General features: G+C 34.5%; 1 protein-coding gene across 1 annotated transcript in view; it reads right to left on the bottom strand.

The window, feature by feature from the left end:
- LOC119189524 (hillarin-like) overlaps positions 1 to 20,854 on the bottom strand; it is a 33,664-nt gene that overhangs the window by 10,909 nt on the left and 1,901 nt on the right. The window contains exon 2 of the mRNA XM_037439428.1: positions 20,062 to 20,252. Within this exon, the coding sequence (XP_037295325.1) occupies positions 20,062 to 20,252 (191 nt within the window). The remainder of the gene's footprint in view (positions 1 to 20,061; positions 20,253 to 20,854) is intronic.

The following is a 20,854-nucleotide window of genomic DNA, read 5'->3' as shown; positions in this document are numbered from 1 at the left end:
GTGCTATTCTCACTAAAAGTAAACTCGAGGGGTCATTTTAGTCCGGTTTTAATTCGGTTGGGCAGCGGTATCGCGAATGATAGCGGTGTCATCCGGATTTCCTAAAACCCTTTTCTGGGTTACTGCCCAAGTTTAATGTATTTCGATTTGACTGTTCTTGCGAGTGATTAAGTTTTTTTTTATGTATTTAAAGGCTTTTTGCTTAGTGACTATATCGCCTAATAAAAGAATTATACGTACAATTATTTCACCTTAAAACTAGCTTATATTTTTATTTTATTACACTTTATATAAGAGTATAAAGGTAGACTTATATATCTCCTGCGTACTCAGCTGATCGGCGTTAAAATTGGCCGTCGTGGCCGAAATTCGGCTTAGAGGGATTCATTCAAGTTTATCATCAGGTCCAGTCACTGACAAAAATATCGTTTGATCATCATTTTTGGTCAGCCAAGGTGCGTAACGTGTTTAATTTTTCCTAGTCAATGGACATGTATGGTTTTTATACAAGACGTCGGTGGTAATTGCCTTTTTGGGAGCGAACGCTTCACCGCCCACCAGCGCAAGCGTTGACGGAATCGAAATGCTAATCTTGATTATAAGTGAGACAGTTGGAAATGTGTTGATATGTTTGTTTAATGTCTGAGGTCACCACGATCATGTGATATTAAAAATGGACTCACAACAGGTGCACCCACTTTCCGCCATGTGTATTCCGTCCCATGATGTGATAGGGGACGAGTCTATCGCCGTATCAGATACAAATACTACGCCACCGAAGCAGGATTAGGGATTTGCCTCATAAAACGTTTTAAAGCTTCTAATATCATTTTTAATCTTCATTGAAATAGATACTATTCTCCAAATATTTTTTAAAGCGTTTTACAAAAATATATAAATATTTTTAAAATCACAATTTAATGTTTCTCCTGAAACTTTTATTCACGTAAATTTTTAAAATTCTAAGGTCCTGTTTTACAACTGTTAGTTTTTTTTATAGTTATCATATTAAACAGCTAATGTAGATAGTACTAATTTTATTATCATTTATTTGGGAGCATAGATTACTGTGACTTTTTTATTTAGCCGGCTTATACATTTATGTGACAAATAGCAACAATGTCATGTAAATCATTCTTGTGTCAATGGATTTTGAATATTATTTCAGTGAACACAATGTTGATAATAGTTTGATAGTTAAAAATTCTCTGCGCTGCGCTCCGCTAAATATATGCTCCGGCCCTTACTCTGAAGTTGTGAAACGGACCGTAAAGGTGTGATGTATAAGGTTGTTAACATGACAGCCGACGTATTTACAGGTGCTGTGACGTCGACGTCGACGCGACGCGGCGGCGACTCGGACGCGCCGCTGTACGCTCTGCTGCCGTTTCCTAGCCTATTAGCATCAGCGTACTTAATGTTACCTCATGCAAAGAAAACCCGTTACTATAATAACAGTTTTTATAACCGATTGTAAGGTTGACTATTGGAAAATCTTGATAAGCTTTGTTTGATTTAACTTCAGTGACAAAAAAACTATTTTTTCACATTTATTGTGATAGCCTAGTTGGAGTGGAACGGACTGCTGAGCCGAATGTCTGTAGTATCAAAAATCTAGGGCAGACAACTCTGACTTTTATAAACTTATGTGAATATTGTTTGTGAATTATCGCTTGCTTTAACGGTGAAGAAAAACATCGTTAGGAAAACTGCATTCCTGAGGGGATCTCTACAATAATTTTGAGGGTAGTAAAGTCTATCAATTCGCACCAAGCCAGCGTGGTGGACTGAGGCCTAAACCCTCTCAATAGCAGAGGAACCCGTGCCCAGAAGTAGCCAGGACTGATATTATTATTATATTATTAATTCTATTGTTGTTTGTAAATAACTAATGAAAACGATGTTGTGACAGTAAGAGTAGCAATACTAAACAAGAAAAATGCACGTAATTTCGAAAAATCAGAGATTTGTGCTTCAAAATCCAAGCTAAGACCTGTCATGCTAATAGTTCTTCTCTTCGTCTATATTAAACAATATTATCCAACTTAATTACCCATGATTTATACCAAACATTAACTCAATCCTACAAAATACCCACATATTACGTTACGTGGTTACAAATTATAAAATATCCGAACTAACCGCTCGCAATTAAGGTTATAATTCAAGCACATTTGGATTATGTTAAATACACGAAGACGTGTGGGAATCGTGTGGGATGTCCTAGTTTACGTAATCAGTGCTAGTAATGTGGATTTGAAGGAAAAAATCATTGCGAAATTGCTCTTACTGTTGGTTATAGAACCATTTTTGATGATGTTGGATTGATTTTTTTTCAGATCTTTTTTGAAAACAGTGGAAATAATTAGATCAAATTGAATATCCATTATCATATTATATTGTTGATACAATATAATATGATATTACATAATAGCTACAGTTAGCATGGTTGACAAAGGCTTTCAGGAGTAGATGAAGTCCGTGCCTATCTGTGAGAGAGTATATAATGCAAGGCTGGTATTTTTATATTATTTTTATGTATACTGCTGTTTAGGATTTGTGTTCGATATGGTAATATGCTCGTCCCTATCGCATGATGAGATGGAACACCTACACCTGGCGGAAAGTGGGTACACCAGTTGCGCTACTGCCTACCCCCTGAGGATAAAGTGCGTGAGATTGTGTTGTGTACTGTTTGCCAGCAGAAGTAGACGTTGGAGTGGATGGACAGTTACATACGGGAAATACCATCTTAGAAATCATGAATGCGATAAAATGTATGTAATTTTACGAAATGTACGCGGAAAAGAAAATTACCGTCGCTTCTGCGTTTCATTCTAGGAATCCCAGAATACCCGATCAAATACAAAAAATTAAACCGTCCATAGATTAACAATGGTTACAACAGATATGCGTGATCTACAATCTAATACACTGCGGGCTCCTAATACTAATGAGTCGGTAAAATTTGGACAAGTACCTATTCTTGCAAGTGATTACGTCATCTCTGTATAACTAGAATTACTTAGAGCACTTGTTATACACATGAACAGGGAAACGAGCAGTTTAATCGTTTCAAATTCGCCAAATCAATTAGCAGTGACAACTCCATCTAGAATATTAAATTGCAAAATTTGTACTTATTACAATACACTAAAATATTACAAACAATACAACAACACTTACGATCTGATGCTTAATGGTATTACTATAAATATTATGATTTGAGATAGAGATGTCAGTATTGACCCAGCAATACCTATCACTTCAATATATTGAGATAACGATAATTACACATACTTTACATTCACGCCTTTTATCCCCGAAGAGGTAGGCAGAGGTGTAACTGGCACCCACTTATGTCGTGTGTATTTCGTCCTATGATGTGATAAAGGGCGAGTCTATCGCCATATCGGGCACGAATTCCAGACTCCGAGCTGATATTGAGTATACAAACGCAATACTTTGCCCGACCCGGGGATCGAACCCGAGACCCTAGCGCTACATTCGTATCGTAATACATACGCCATCGACGCAGTCAACCCACGTACGAATAGCAATAATCAATTTAATTAGACTAAAGATCGTAACTACTGCTAAACACAGGAAAGCGCGAAGGACCAATAAATACAGTTAATCATTACATCGTCAAAACAATGTTGCCAGTATTCAAATAGAAGAATAGGAACATTTTTAATTACATTACTGCGAGGATTATCCTTGACCAAAGGGCATAAAATAAAAAAAAAATCTCAAGTCATTATTATATCTTGCTATATCTAACAGTCTAACATTATTGTGGGGTCGGCTAGCAATCATATTATTTTTAACCTACTTTTTATTCTACAGGAGTAAATTCCAGGAAAATCACAGCAATACACACAAACTATACGGAGCTTCTAATTAAATTACAATTTCTAAAGATCGTGCGGAATGAATGCGCAAGCAGTAGGAATAGTAACGGTGATAGGTTCCCACGGGGGAGTCTGCAGCTACGGTTAGATTTATGTGCGGCCATTGTTGATACAACCGATGATTTATTGTGTTGGACTTATTGCGCTTCCTTGTGCATTATTGAGCGTAAACTGTAATGTGCGGTACTTTATGGATTAATTTGCGTGATGTCTTCAATTAGGGGGTTTTGAAGAAGGAATATTTAATTTTAGGTTTATTTTTTATTGCTCGAGACAATGATATGAAATGGCATTACAAAGGTAATAAAAATGTATTAAAGACGAATTTAAAAGGTTCATCTATTTAGAATTAAGACATGCTTTATTATGCATGTACTTTTTCTCTGTAGGAAACTTTACAGTGTGCGCACGGTGTTTAGTTAAATAAAAATATACACAAAAAAAAGGAATTCAAAAAACATGATTGAACAATATAAACTCTTTTATACTCATAATAAATTCACATGAACGGAACATAATTTACAAAATGTATATAATTTAAATTTAATTTTTAATCGTAATTACTATACAAGAATATATTCGCGCAGTTGTATTCTTTCGAAATAAAAAAAAACATGTTATAAACCAAAACGGCTATAAAGGTGTCCAAGCATCCGTATTTACAAAAAACATTTCCCACACGTTTTATAATACATTTAACAAGTTTTTTTCTAAATTTAAACATCAAATATACCTGTATCTATATATAAAAGTGTTAGCACTTTCAAAATATGGAAACTGTTAATTCTATGCAAGCATGTTACAAAATAATTCCTGACTGACGTAAGGCGTTGTCAGACGTTAGTGAGAGGGTATATATATTTAGTGCCATTTACAATTGTGGACTGAATATTATTTTAAATAATTTAACGTATTTGTAAGAAAACAATTACGTAACTAGCAACACTGCACGTGTAATGTCAACTTGCATTTGACATTCTAAAGGCATCCAAGAATATTCAGCCAGAATAATTTTAAACGTACATATATGTTGTGTATTTAATTGAGTTTTAAAAGCCAATAAAGCTAATATTTTAGCGAAACAAATCGCCATGCATTTCAAATTGAATGCACGTCATACAATAGTTTTTATAATTTAGAATGTACAGTACAAACAATGCTTATCTTTTCGACCTAAAAATCGCACATTGTGTTAAATAACATTACGGTATTTCATTTCCTTCGCGTTTCGTGGGAACACGCGTCACAATGCGCGGGTCACCGGGTCGTCGTTTTAAAATTTCGACCGCCATTTTGATTAACGTTTTATTATTGCTCATAACTGATTCTGATTAACTTGTTTGCGTTAAGTTGAGGTACCTATTTTATGTAATGTTGTTTAAACATTGAATCAATTGTAAGATGAATACATCATATTATTAATGCCGTTAGAACTATGCTGTGAACATATTAGTTTTTAGTACGAATTCCTTGCTTGGCAAGAGTAAGTATCAATGTTTCACAGTAAACCGACGCGAAGTGACATGTTGCAGTTGCTCTTCTTATTGTGAGTGAGATGTCTGGAATCCTAGACAACAACTTAATTCTCATACTCTTCTCAATTCTTTCCTTTAAAGCCAGCAGTTTATTCATTATTCTGCACATTTAGGATTATGTATTTAATGTAGTTTTTATGCACTGGCGTAACTGGCATTCGCTTTTTAAATACCATCTAATTTATTCAAATTAAAATTTGTTCGAATATATCTTTTTGTGAAATAATACAATAATGTAAATAATCATATCTCACGTGCAATAACAAAACGTATCGTGTTTTTTATGAATATTCATGAGTTTCCATCACTTTTACTGTCGGTTCTCACTACGTTTATCGCTGTACGCTTTCAGACTTGACTTATTAGTGGACATGCTCGTAAAACTGTTTCTATGGAGATTTATATTTCGCGATGAATGTTAAATCTGCGAGATAGTGAATACTGGTAAAGATATTAAATTGCGGCACGTGTTGGTTCTTCAAATACCACATTTATTTCTCCCTTATATGCTTGAAGAATTCTCCGATGTTATTGGGAATTGTAAATTAGTATAATTATTTTACATATTGATTACTTTAAGATAGTAGCAATATAACATTGACGATGGAATAGTTTGTAAACAATAACGAACGGAGCCCTACAATCGAACGTATCGGACAAGCAGCCCTCTGAATATATTTCTCAATCCTAACACTGTTAAAAATAGGTATGTATGTATAATAGTGCTTTATGTTTCATCAATATTTATTAAGATTTTGTTTCATCCACACTTGTTTGCTGTAAATTACAGACAGTGTATACACGCCCCAATTTTGTGACAATCTGACATTTGATAATATGACACTCGCAAAAAAAGTTATAAACCGGTTAGAAAATAAAATAAAACATTTTGTAATGTTGCATCGTAAATGTGAAAGTACTGCGCAGTGCATTTCGACGCTGGTTCCCATCATTGTCCACATGACGAATGAGTGTTGCTTTTGAACTAATTAAAATATATAATTCGCACGAGTGCGGAATGGTTGTAAAAAAACTTAGCTTTACATAAAAAAAATGATATGTACTGAATGGAATTTGACTGTGCTAAACTCTGATCCCACTGGTTATTCTTTGTCTCTCCAACTTCTATGAGGGATCGTCTCTATTTGTTCTGATTTCATTTAAACAACACTACATTGTTCTTTTTAAAGTATATTAGTTGGGTACTTAGGGAGGAAGGGGGACTAGTCCGTTACTATAACAGCTTTGATCACCAAATCTTCTTGTCTCTTTAGGCGGAAATTTACGTGAAGTGCATAGATTTGGCAGTAATGGAAAAGGCGATATATGCTACTTTCTTATAACTTTTCAGTATAATTTAAAAATAATATAGTTATATCACATAAATGAAATATTTTTCTCGGAATATAATTATTACTTGGTTTCTAGGCTGGTATAGCAGTTACAATTGACAGTTAGCTGTTGGTCATTGTAGTTGGAATATACAGCCAATCTTATGACAGTAAAGTGTGGTAAGAAGTCAGTAGGTAGACTGCAAATATAAAATTGAAACAAAATCGGTTAGAGATATTTTCTCTAGGACTATACTAAGGCATGGTAAGAAGTACTGCATTACTTGCTAAGACTTCTCAATTCAAGTGTGAGTATTTTTAATTTTTGTGTTTGATTCGTATTTATTGTTTCAATTATTCATCGGAGAAAAACAAAGCTCTAAGGCTTCAATATCGAAGGACCTCATCAGCAGCCCAATATCATAATAATATTTCTATTACGCTGTCTACTATCTTATCTCTGGCGTAAGCGTAAAAATATGCATGCAATAAGGTTATCTAGTTTTGTATTTTTACAAACTAAAATTGCACATCTCATTACATGCACCATAATATTTTCCGTTATACAGGATGTTACACAGCTGTTATTGTCTATTTTCCTTAAAGATAACATATTTTCCGCCATCATCTATCTCGCTCCCACAATATTGAATGCATTTACATGAGCGAGACAGCATGAGCGATGACTGCGCGTTCTCACGAGCCTTCGGAAAGTAAAAGTCGGTTGTATGTTAAACTGCGCGGTTAGAAAAGTTGGTCAGCTGACCACATTGTCGTCAAGTGAAGAGGGTTAATGCACTCGTAAATGGTTCCTGGTGGCTCATGGTTTAGCAATTTGTGGCACTTTTCGGAAGGACGTGAACTAGAATGAAATTGACCATAAACTCAACAACATAAAGTATACCATACTGACATGACCATAATGACAACATAAAATCGTTATGATTAATTTAAATACCGCAATACAAGTTCACAAACAGTTAAATTAGACAAAAAGTGAATTGCATCTTTTGGGTTGCATTGTATCCTGCTATTGCAACCAAACAGGTGACAATATGAATGGAGTCGAGCATGTGGGATAACTAGCGACCGGCGAGGCGACTGGTGATCGCCCTTGCGCCCACACGCGGCAATCCCACCTAGAAATGTAACACGGACGCGACCGTCAACTGAAAGAAGCTTTATCTTGGGTATAATGCCTTTTACAACAGTATTAAACATCATGGCAAAAATGTTATTTAAATCTTGTACTTACATTATGTTAATAAGATACAAAAAATCTTAATTAAGATAAACAACTATATAAAAAATCTAAACATAAAAAATTACACAGATTTATTACAAGGATAAATAATAAGTAATACCAAATAATTCATGGTTGTCTAGAATAAGCTTTATAAAAATCCACAAACAAAATTTATCATAAACCTGCTAACATGTACCTACTGCCTAGTTATCAGTTATGAATGGAGCTTGTAGGACGAGCGGCGACCGGGCGACCGGCGACCGGCCTTGCGCCCACGCACCCACCGCAAAATGCGATACGGTCAGCCGAAGGAAACTCGGTTATACGGCCTTTTGCAATAAAGGATAGTGTTGAACGTTTGGAAACCTTGTTACAAGTGTCATTTTCTTTTATATTTTTATATAGTTTTGACCTCTAAAAATATTATCGCAATTCATATCAGTCATAATATATTCGTTGAATTAAATTGCCCCACAGTTATATAGTGGACACGAGCCTAATGTAAGAGGCTAGATATTTATTTTCCAAATTGTTGCGACACGAGTTGATAAGTCTTACAAAGTTTCGAAATTCTTACTAAAAGTTCTAACATATTTCCTCACTATCTCTATATTTGTAACTGTACAAACAAAGAAGATTTGCAGTAAGCTCACATTCTAATCATCAATTCTATTCTAATTAAAGTAAACGGAATTGATAGAAAAACAATAAAACCTAAAAAATATAGCGTAATTGAATATTGAGACTTCATTTAAGTTAATGGTATGGCTGTTTTTTGGGTCAAAGGCATCGTAAAAGGCATGTGTCATTGAATCACAATATTGGCGGGAAATCAATGTTTGATCGAAAAGTGATACACGCGTCAACTTGTCACGATTAGTAACTTATTTTAATTCACCTTTCTTATTTCTTGTGGGAATTAAAGTGAATTTTAATATAAGTGAATTCTAATTTAGATGTTTCTTTTAATTATACTTAATAATAATAATTCTCATGATTTGTGAAAACACATAAATGCTGTCTGTTTAATAATGATTTTTTATGTTCACGCAAATTTAAATAAAACTATTTTTCCAGGTTTTTATATTAAATGTAAGTAGATATTGTAACTTTGATTTTTTAGACCCTCCATGACCATGAAGTCTACAAAGTCTTCGAAACATCAGAAGAAAATTATAATATAAAAACCTGCAATAAAATCCGGAAAAATAATTTTATTTCAATGCAGTCTAATCGCTTATGTGATCAATATAAGATTTTTGGTCATCGCAACTGTTGAAATGTTTTTGATGACATTTCGGTACTATTCATCTCACATTGGTGGAGCAACTTTGTTTCATAAACTTATATAATACAATATTCAACTCATTACTTAACTTAAAAATCCAAAAATAATTAGTAACCTTAAATACAGTCGTCCGATTAGTCTGTCGATTAAATAAACGCCATATAGAGCGTTCACAGCGCATTCAATGCGTGACCGACGTTTCTATGAGACATAATGCTTCAGACTTGACGTATATGGTCGGACACTTATTGAGAGAGCAACAGGCCCATGTTGGGAAAATCTGTTGTCTTATTTGCCACTAGGATCGGTTTTGATTGCATTCGGATTGTATTGTTTTGAATAATCAAAGAAGGTTAATCGGCAATTAACCCAAGGATACCTCTGACTTTTTTAAAGTTATGTGAGTATTTTTGGTAAATTATCGCTTGCTTTAACAGTGAAGGAAAACATCGTGAGGAAACCTGCATACCTGAGAAGTTCTCTATAGGAATTTTGGGGGTATATGAAGTCTACTAATCCGCACTAGGCCAGCGTGGCCGGACTAAATCCTAAAGCCCCTTAGTAGTAGAGGAGGCCCGTGGCCAGCAGTAGGACAGTATATAATATAGGGCTGATATTATTATTATGTTTAATCAGTGCGAAGTATAATAAAGTAAGTGCTAAAACAGTAAACACTGTATAAACACCGACAAACAACATATACGCAATAACTATTTTTAAAGTTACTGAGATGGAAAACATTAATTCATACGCCGCGCCGTGGGGTAACTGTGCAATGACTGTATAAGGAAATAAATTAGGCGTTGCGCAGACACTTTCAACGTGTTGCTAACATTTGTCGAAAAACACTATATTATTAGGAAACTGACAGTTGAAATAAAATTATTTTCGGATTTTATCGCGGATATTTATATTATAATTTTCTATCGACGTTTCGAAGGCTGCAGTCTTCATAGTCATGGGGCGAACAAGAAAACAGAACAGTGTAACTACTGAACACAATGAGAGTTAACATTTCATGTTTAAGGATGGCGATCGCATTGGAATACCAAACAATACTTTGTAATTCTTGGTGTTGGAAGGTGTTTCTACTGTTCATGGGCGGTCGTATCCCTTACCATCAGACTAACGGCAAGCTCGTCTCGTTAATCAAAGCAATAAAAAAAAACAAAACAAAGTCAAAGTGCAGTCTTCAAAACGGGAAAAAATAATAATATAAATATTTAACCGCGATAAAATTCGTAGTTTGACTTTAATGTCTAACATTCGCGTAAACATAAGAAACCATTAAACTGAATTTTGCTAATGCAAATCCATCGACTGTCAGTTTCGTATTTACAGTGTTTCTCCCCTACACTAGAGTTTGCGCGATGCCTAAATCTCAAATAAACATATTTAAACTTAGTCATTGTACGTTAATATTATAAACTGGCATGTCGTTCACAAAGCGACAAATTACAAAGTTTTAATCCATGAGAAGATTTTCCTGACGCAACCATTGTCGTGGGGACAAAGTTCTTGCGTTATGATTGTCCCATTGAATTGTTATGACAAGAACTTGTTATTACACTGTTATGTAACTTGAGGTTATATAAAAAACGGTAAGATCACGCAAATACCTCCGAGGGAGAAGGCAGAGATTCAACTTACATACAGTTCAAGGCAGTCCATTTTTGTCACTTTTACGAGCACGCTAATTCTAGAAAATTGTAAATCCATAATTTTTGTACCCGCCTACCTTTCTGAACTTTTTAATGGCAATTCTTATGATATTTACAAATTTCCTTTGGAAGCACTGCGTGTCCCCGTGTGCCCCCACAAAAAAAGCCCGTTTGAAAGTATTTTCGTTTGTTAGATGGTGAGTTTACAGATTGAGAATCGAATCCAGAACCATCTTACAGTCCACGAAATGTTTGTTTTTGTAATGTAGAGTTTCTTACTTTTCCCAACAGTATTAGATAATAATATAAATATAAAGACAAAATAGTCAGTGTTTCTGATGTCAAACAATGACTAAAACAAATATAATATTTTCTTTTAATATCACCTACTCTTCATTTATAAATGTAATATTTGCAACGCTTTGTGAACATCACGATATTTATTATATCTTAGTTTTCTATTTAACTAACATGACGGGATAACTACGATTCACAATCTTCAATATATCATTATCAATTAAAGTCTATAATTGAGAGACACACTGATCGTACGTCACGGCTCACGACGCACGCACGCTACATAAATAACAGGATAAACGAATTGCATTTCTAACCGTTGCATAGTATTGTGCAGTTGTGAAAGGACTCTGAGAAAGTGTTGAGATGGAATGTCGTGTACTGGTTGTTTGTTTAATTTGAAAGGAGCGTGTGCTCCTGGGGCCGCAGAAAAGATGCTTTTCTATGATCGGTTACGTTTACTTTATGTATGGAAATGATATATCCTAGCGACTGGACTAGACTCATTGTTGGTATATGTCATTTCCCATTGTTTTTTATTAGTGTTAACGTATGATCTCTCATTTAGATACTTGCCGAATAGTCACGAACACGAGTGTGTAAACTACTTATTCGGGTGGATTCTTTATTCATAATACAGCCATAGTCGTGCACGAATTATCCGCCAATAGTCTAAATGAGGCATAAAGGATGGCATAGTTCTTAGAACTTCGAGGAAAATTTTAAAATAAAGAATAAATTACGATTTTACCAATAATTATTATTAAAAACTACGTGACTGTCTATTGTTCGTTATGAAAACTATATATTTTATAAGAACATAATTAATTGTCTCAATAATAAGTCGTTAAAACTTTTTTAAATTTGGAACAGAAAAAATGGTAATGTAGTATATCCAAGGTTAGTAATTTCCTAAGTTTAAAATAATAATCTAATCTAAAGTTTATCATTCCAAATAACTATAGAGTAAATTCCATAATTTGTATAACATTATAGATTTTCTATACATCAAGTGTCGTAGCGTTGGCTGTACAAACCATACCCGACCTTCAAAGAAATTTCCTCACATAGTCAACGAACTCTTTTGGATCTTATATCGCAGCACGTACTAACCGTGAATTGAATTAAACATGCGACCTAGTATGAGGACCGTCGGGGCCGATCCTTTGGCTCGCAGTGAAAACCGGATCCTTATTGATATGTTGGAAAATATTTATAAGAGATGACCCTTAGAGATTTCCCTATAGTATCATTGCATTTGAATAAGAATTTCTTTATGACTGCTAATTATTGGGGACGTTTCTGGCTTTCTATATGTGGAAAAAGCGTAGATAAATTCTTAGTCTCTTGGCAAATGGAAGTTATCAAATTACTTATTAAGTTTGGAATAGTTTATCGGCATTTTTGTGTTCCCTCCTTTCTTCACTATTGAATCTTTAAACATAGGTAGTATAAATAAATAATTAGACTGGTTTGTTTTAGCTATCGTTAAGACTTGTAAAGACTAATGCTCGTTTAGATTTTATTGGTCTGTTAACATTTTATGTACAGGATAAAGAAATATGCTGGTACAAAAACAATTACTCTTACTGTTTCACAATTTACAAATTTGCGCAACGATTGCCATAAAAAACTTTGCGCAACAACAAGAATCTATAAATCTTCTCGCGCGAGATGTGTAAAGAATACTCTTGATGAAAGTAAAGTATTCACAATCAGTTTACGCATGTAGGTGCATCGTGTGTAAATCTCGCATCCTTTCACAATTCGACAAATATGTACCAACATTATCTTGAATACTAAATGTAGATTATGATTCCAGTCTTGTGCGGATTACTCAAGAGCTGAGAATCTTGGTTAGGATCTTATTGTGAGCTAAGTTAGAGCAATATGTCATCAGCAAACGCCTTATCTTACTTAAATATGAAAATAGATTTTCGGATGTTGAAGAGTGGGTTGTTACAATCGGCTATCTCTACAACTTCAAGCTTCTGTCACACGCTGACCTGGGGTCCTATCACGTTAGATATCCTAAGAAATGTCCTCAGAAATGTCTATCAAGGAAATAGTAGCAACTTAGCAGAATAAAAACAAACACATTTTATAATTTGTAGCTAATGTCTTACTAATTAACCACAATAACTTTGTAGCTCAAGGCATTTAAAAAAAGCTGTTACTGCTATCTTAATATCAAGGTAGCAGGAAACTAGTGAAATTACAAGTCAACTTGAAATTTCGTCTTACTTGGAAATCGACCAAACTTCAATTCACCGCGAATACACAACAACCACCACCAAACCATATACTACACAAAAGAGATGAGACCAGCCAAACTATAATAGATTTAATAATCATAAACTCCACGATTCCTCACGTTTAATAAAAACTTTCGCCATATTGAAAGGGTCCCGCGTCGCTTCTCACGGGCCATGTGAAAGGAAGGCGTCATTTTTTCCACGCGCATCATTGCAGAAGGGCTGCTTTCTCTATTAAGCGTTAATGTGAATTTTATCCGCGCTGCATCATCCTGCTGGAACGTTAGATTTCTTGCCGTTAAATCATTGCTCCTCGAGAGTTTGGGTTTGGTGTCGGTGTTAAAAATTAGCGGTTAGTATCATTCTGCAATGATTTCTCGTCGTTCATAGGTGGTGTTGGCAGTTCACGAGTATTTACAATAGAGCTCAAGGTCAAAAGCCTTATTGTAATATTTAATTATTCAAAAGAGATCAGAGAAGTAATACAGTTAGCATCAGAAATGGCAATATGTATTGATAGAGGTTTTTTCATTTTGTGCATGGAAATCTTTGTTTGTGTGATTCTGTTTGGCTTGTTAAAGGAAAAGGGCCCTGCTAATAAACGCTGTATACGTCTGTCATAGTTTAATAATATTTTGTCTCGCTTCCTCTAATGGTGAACGTCATTTACCATAACAAGACAAAACATTGTGAGTATATTACGACGTATGACGTTAATAATTAAGGCGGTAATTAGGTAAAGCATGTATTTCCACCAGAAGTTTTTAGAGTTGGTATTTATCCTATAATTACAGTTGACATTTTATAACAAGTAGCTTTTGCCCGTAGCTCTGCCCGCGTGTAAAAGTATTAGCAGGATAAATATTTTTCCGGGATAAAAGCCTATAATACTCAGGAGTAATGTAGCTTCCTACTAATTAAATAATTTCATTCAAAATTGGTTCAGTCCTGAGATTAGAACCTAGAAACAAACTTTTCCTCTTCATAATATTGGTATGGATTTTGGAATGGAAAGTAAATTTCTTTCTCTGATGACTTGAACCACATTGAAGCGCATTCCAGGGGCACACGCGATCGGTTCTAGTCCAAGGCATCGGAATGCGCGATGTATTCGAAGATATTGCGATATTGCACCGGCGCAACGTGACGACGGAGAAAATTGCAAAAACAGACGCGAAATATGATTCAGTTCCCGCGAGATACAGTTATATGTTTATTGTTACTGTTTATTGATTGTCATATTTTTTTAGTGACGTGTGTTGAACATGTACTGACTTTCGTTGAATATTCTAAAATCGAATAATGGTAACATGGTATTAGAATTTTTATCATACAATATGATAATCTCGCACCTTACTGTATAAATATACATACGTAAAATTACTCCTTTTTCTCTTTGCAGGATAGGCAGATATGTACACACCCACATTTTGACAGTTATTTTAGGTTCTATTTACTTAATTGAGAGCAAACCTAATACTCCGCGCTAATGGTGGATAGAAAATCATTCAAATATAAATTCTTGACATTTGCTAAGTTTAATTGTTTTTTTTTTATTTGGTACAGAAATATTTATCTTAAGGCGATACCTCAAGGTCCATTTTCATACATTTTGTTTCGGCTTTAATCTGGGTAACTAAACAAGTATTGGCAAGTAAAGAATTTAAATTCACGTCTAGTTAGTGATTAGTTCTCGCAGTTGAGAAGAAAAAATGTAAAAATAATTAATAATCATGGATATTTCTGCCTTTAAAATTTCGTCATATTAAATTTTAAAGGCCGAAATATCCATGATTATTAATTATTTTACGTTTTTCTCAACTAATCACTAACTAGACGTGAATTTAAATTCTTTACTTGCCAATACTTGTTTAGTTACCCAGATTAAAGCCGAAACAAAATGTATGAAAATGGACCTTGAGGTATCGCCTTAAATGTAAGGGTATACGTTGTATTTTACAGCTTTTATTTTATTCCAATATTTTTTTCCATATTATAAAGGTGCTGAAATGGGAAATGGTCCGTAAAATGTCGGGTGTTACAACAGTAGTATTGCATCGATATTTCTTGTAATTCATTCGTAACGTGCTGATTTGCCGATAATCGAGGTAATGACGTGAGGAAACACTGTCTTTGATCCGTGACTGGCCGCAGATGTATTAAGTTTTGTAGATGGTATGTTTGTTTCGTAGAAGCTATGTTTGGAAATTCGTTTAAGTTTTGTTTGGAATTTTGTACAAATTTTTGTAGGATTAGAGATTGATATTTCGTTGAAATATATATATTTTTTTTAGTTATTTTTGAAATTTCGCAGAAGTTATGTTAGAAATTTTATAAAAGTTATGTTTGAAATTTTGTAGAACTCATAGTTGAATTGTTTAATACTTATATTCAAAATTTCGTACGAGTTACGTGTGCAAGATTTATGGTTATTAACATTTAAATCTCTTTCGCAAGTAAAAGTTCGAAAGGGTTCGCATAATGAGCTCCTAATTTAGTATTGCAATAGATATTCTATCAACGTATGATATTAATGCTTACACATGTTGCGTATATAGACCGTTTGCAATAATATCATTATCATTAGCCATGATGAAATTGATAGACCAAATTATCAGGAAAATAACACAATATTGCAATAAGTTACTATATGTGCAATTTTAGTACTAAAGTTTAATATGTTCAATCAATATTTCTTAGTCATGTTCTAATAGACTTGAAATAAGAACCATTTCCATCACATCAGCTTACAAAAAAAGTAGTATCAAAATCGGTCTATTCGTTCGGGAACTACGATTCCACAAACAGACATACCGACACACAAAAACACACTTTAAACTTATAACACCTCATTTTTTATGCCGAGGGTTAATTAAAATGATAATAATAATATAATAATAATATTATCAGCCCTGTATTATATACTTGCCCACTGTTGAGCACGGGCCTCCTCTACTACTGAGAGGGATTAGGCCTTAGTCCACCACGCTAGCCTAGTGCGGATTGGTAGACTTCACACACCTTCGAAAGTCCAGTAGAGAACTTCTCGGATGTGCAGGTTTCCTCACGATGTTTTCCTTCATCGTTAAAGCGAACGATAAATTCACAAAGAATACACACATGATTTTTTAGAAAAGTCAGAGGTGTGTGCGCTTGGGATTTGAACCTGCGGACATTCGTCTTGGCAGACCGTTCCACACCCAACTAGGCTATCGCCGCTATTACTAGGCTATCGCCGCTATTAAAATGATAACAACATTGCATTAAGTAATTATTTTATTTCGGAAAATACGAACGCTTGGTCACTTACGGACGAATGCGCCGAAATGACTATTTTCAATTAATTTTATCAAAGAAATTTTATGTTTCTATGTTATTTTTTAATTTTTCAAAGAACATAGACACATAAAATTATAATAGGTATCTACTGTATAGGTAATTCTTCATTGGTTTTATTGTAGTTATATACAAAGATCCCAGATGTACTCGGCTCATGTGTTTAAGGCTTTGACTCTACCAAAACGGGAAGCTAACAGTATATGTAGAAGCTATCTATTCGAATAAAACAAAATATAAATTTAACATTATATTTCTACAACGTATCTTTACTTTGTTTTTTTTTTACATTTTTTTATAAAATTGTTTAATTAATTTCATAATGAAAATGCCACTAAAATAGTTGATTCTGTGCATTTCCAAAGTACACATTATATTAATGTCGAACTTTGGTAGTTTAAAATTTTCAACATATTTGTTTTTAAAGAAATTATTTGTAAATATTTGCACATTTCCGCCCGTAAATCGTGCGCTTTAAATGTATGGAACGAATGTTCAAGGCCAATTGCTTGAGGGAGGGCCTTAAAATAAATCTGTTTCTTTGCATTAAGATCCGTATGAATTTTTTGTTTCTTCCTAATCAGTTTCTCAGTACCTGTTTCGCTAATTTATTATCGTGTAAAAACCATTATTGTTCTTTATTTACATTTTTTGTCATAACTAACAATTCAGTACCGTATTACGAGCGTATTTTGGTTCACATTCGAAAAAGCTTAGCTTAGATTAGATATAAAACTATTAGTTTCTCGCATGGGAGGAATCGTTTGTGAGTTTGTTTGAGATGTAGGAATTAAAAAAATTATTGCGCCTTTAAGACAGAATTTATCTCAAAGTGACAAGTCCAGGGTTATTCAGGACCCTGCAATTCAGTCCCAGGCCAGATGGCAGGTAGAGTTAGAACTGTTTGTAGAAATTCTAGTTACTTACTATCAACAAAGCTACATTTCTCATCTAGTAGTGTTACCAATTTTAGTACGTATGCAATTACTAGCAGGGCGCACGTGACAACGGGAAAAATTGGTTATGAGTTACTTTTCTATTTTGCATAGCAACACTTAACAGTTGAACATTTGGTCATATTTTATTATATTGATAGATAGTGTTACTCAGGGACTGTCTTGAGTGGCTTCTTCTTCACATGGAAAAGATTCCGAAGCGGTGGTAGATTCATGACTATTTAAAAGAACTTGGAAAAACTTATTAAATAAAGAAATCATTTGCCGTTGACAATAACATCACCGATGACAGTATACAATCATCCTAATCCACTAGCGCCATCTGAACTTAAAATATGCCCATGCGCAAGTCACAATATGGTTTTATCGTGAATTCTTGAGCGTTAAGGTCTATTAATAATGTTTACTCGGCGAGTGAGTAGTTCAGACAGCGTAACGGTGTATGACCTTGCCAACTTGTTTTACTTGTGACGTTTGTTTTATACCTGATTTGGTCTGAGCTATAGTGCTATTTAAATGTATAAGTATTGTGTTTTTTCATGCTTAACAGTTGATTTTTGAATTGAAATGGAATGTTAGTTTGGGTGAAGTAGGTGAAATGTATGTACGTGCTTTTAGAGTTCATACAAAAGTGTCTTCCTATGTTGATATATGTAATACATATAATTATATTTTATATGTAACTGCAAATTGCATTAAAAAGAAACACTCTTTGAAATCTGCATTAAAATTAGTTAAGAAATGAAGCAGTAATTTGTGTTTGAATTATTGCAAAGCGCACATTGGTGCGTTACTCCTGTAGGCACGTAGTGGGAATATCTGACAGGAATATCACTCCATCTCATGCTTTCGCACGCATCATCTTTCCCAATGACGTCATGTGCGTATTGCGCCTCTTTTCTCGTTCCTTGACACTTACCCTTATTCCGAGATTCAAAGGCTTATAACTTGTTGATTTTTTACCGTTTTTGAATCACCTTTTCTGTATTAGAATTGATCTAAAGTAAATATTTAATAAGCTTAGACAACAAAAGTGAGTCAAATACTCTATTTTCTAGGAGGATATGGCTAACCTGATGTTGAGTAATCTTCACCAGACATAAGAACCCATCATGTCGAGAGAGAGAGCATGCTTATCGTCTTAAAGGAATTAGGACAGGACGGAAGTGTCTGACCTGCAGAATGTTAACCGCCATATTAAACTCAATTGCAAACTGTCACACGTTTTTAAATAACCTTGCGTCACACCGATTACTATCAACAAGCCCGGGGGTGGTTCTTTCATTCGCTGATGGTGTTTCATTAGATAGTTCTCTGGTTGCATTAAGGTCCATTTTGACAAATTATTCTGGCTCAGTTTTATTGATATATTTCTTAACGATTTCGACGTTTGAATCAGTGGCGACAATAAATAAGTACCTATCGATAGTTTAATTAGTAACCAATGTGTTTTCCGCCTCCATTGTGCAGGCAGCAGGCACGTAATTCTCATTGTGCGAAATGCACATATTTCAACGCGCCTCCAGACAATGATTTGGACCTATTTTGGTATGTTAATGCATGGAATCAATCATTGAAAAATACCTAAAGGTTGTATTCATATTCGGCTTTTGAGGGTCGTTTTAGTTAATATGTTTCGTAGTTGCGCTAGGCCAACGGTTAAGGTTAGACCAACAGTAGTAGATTTGGAGGTCCGTGCCCAGCAGTGGGCAGTATATAAGGACATTTTGATATTCCGTTAATAAAAACCACATCGTCTAAACGTCTGGTGACATTGTACTAAAAATTATCCATGAAATAATAATATTTTTGCCTAAAATCCCGGTTTTAATTGTTTTATTTTTTTATCATTTGGAGTTTAGTGGGAATATGACACATCATATCATGTGGGAATATATTTGTGTATGCTTCGTCACCACTGCTCACAAAAATCCATAATACCAAAAGATTCAACCACGAAAACCTCTTCCGAACCAGAAATTAACACTAGGCCAACTCCATAATGTCAACTTTATGGTGGAGACTTTAAAAGAGAAAAATAAGATAACTTTAATATTACTATAGATTTTTGAACGAGCCTTTTGTGTAATTCAATTTGTGGATTATAAAAATAAAATATTGTGAGCATCCTAATATAAATACATTTTTTTTTCATTAATACAAAAAGAGCCTAAATAGACTCTACATGTTAATTGTTGGTATCGTTGTATCTCTTTGATCTTTTCTTAATGTATACACTCACCAAATAACAATCAATGGGCTTCTCTCTCGGCCTATGGTAGGCCTTCTGCAGCTCAGTCTGTTTGAGCGCATGCGCTATGTGCAGTGCGCTCGCGTCGAACCGCCCGTACTGGTAGTCGGGCGTGTCACGCGCAACTTCACGCGCTGGTGACGCGTGCACGCTGTTCCCGTTGGTTGCGCGTGTTGGTGATACTGGAATAAGGGTTTAAGTTAGTTTGTGGAATGAATAACTAAAAGAATTGCTGAGAATGTGCTTAAATTCTAAAGCTCAACGGGCGTCAAAGTAGTCGCTTTTATCATAGTAAAGTGTTTACGGACTTATATTCTGAGAAATTACTTTTATCCGAGCAGAAAGGCTAGTAGAGGATAGTTAAGAGTTAAAAATAGTCTTCTCATCACATAGGATGAGTAGACGTTGTTAGATGGCGCGAGAGGGACTGGAGCGCTACATGTAAATACAAGCTGGCTGCATGTCTTTGTTTGCATAGGGGCATGTTTAGTTCTTTACGTGATTGGTAGGTAGTTTTATTCTTGCCTATTCCTTCTTTCTCTTCCCCTTACGTAAGGCATGATCGATTATTACGATATAAAAATAGAATACAAACATCAATGATAAGGTTTTGGGGAGAAACAGTAGACGACTCGAAAATACAATTGAAAATTATATAGCCTCTACAGTGATGTCACTCATGCATATATGAAGTTTAATCGCTGTCTTGCAGTTCTCTTTCTATAACTGTATGTGTAATATTAAACGCCGAGTATTGTACAATAAAGGCTAATCAAAATATTGT

This window comes from Manduca sexta, chromosome 16 (genome assembly GCF_014839805.1).
Source record: "Manduca sexta isolate Smith_Timp_Sample1 chromosome 16, JHU_Msex_v1.0, whole genome shotgun sequence".
NCBI classification, from domain to species: domain Eukaryota; kingdom Metazoa; phylum Arthropoda; class Insecta; order Lepidoptera; family Sphingidae; genus Manduca; species Manduca sexta.
This window is presented reverse-complemented; position numbering and strand designations above follow the sequence as displayed.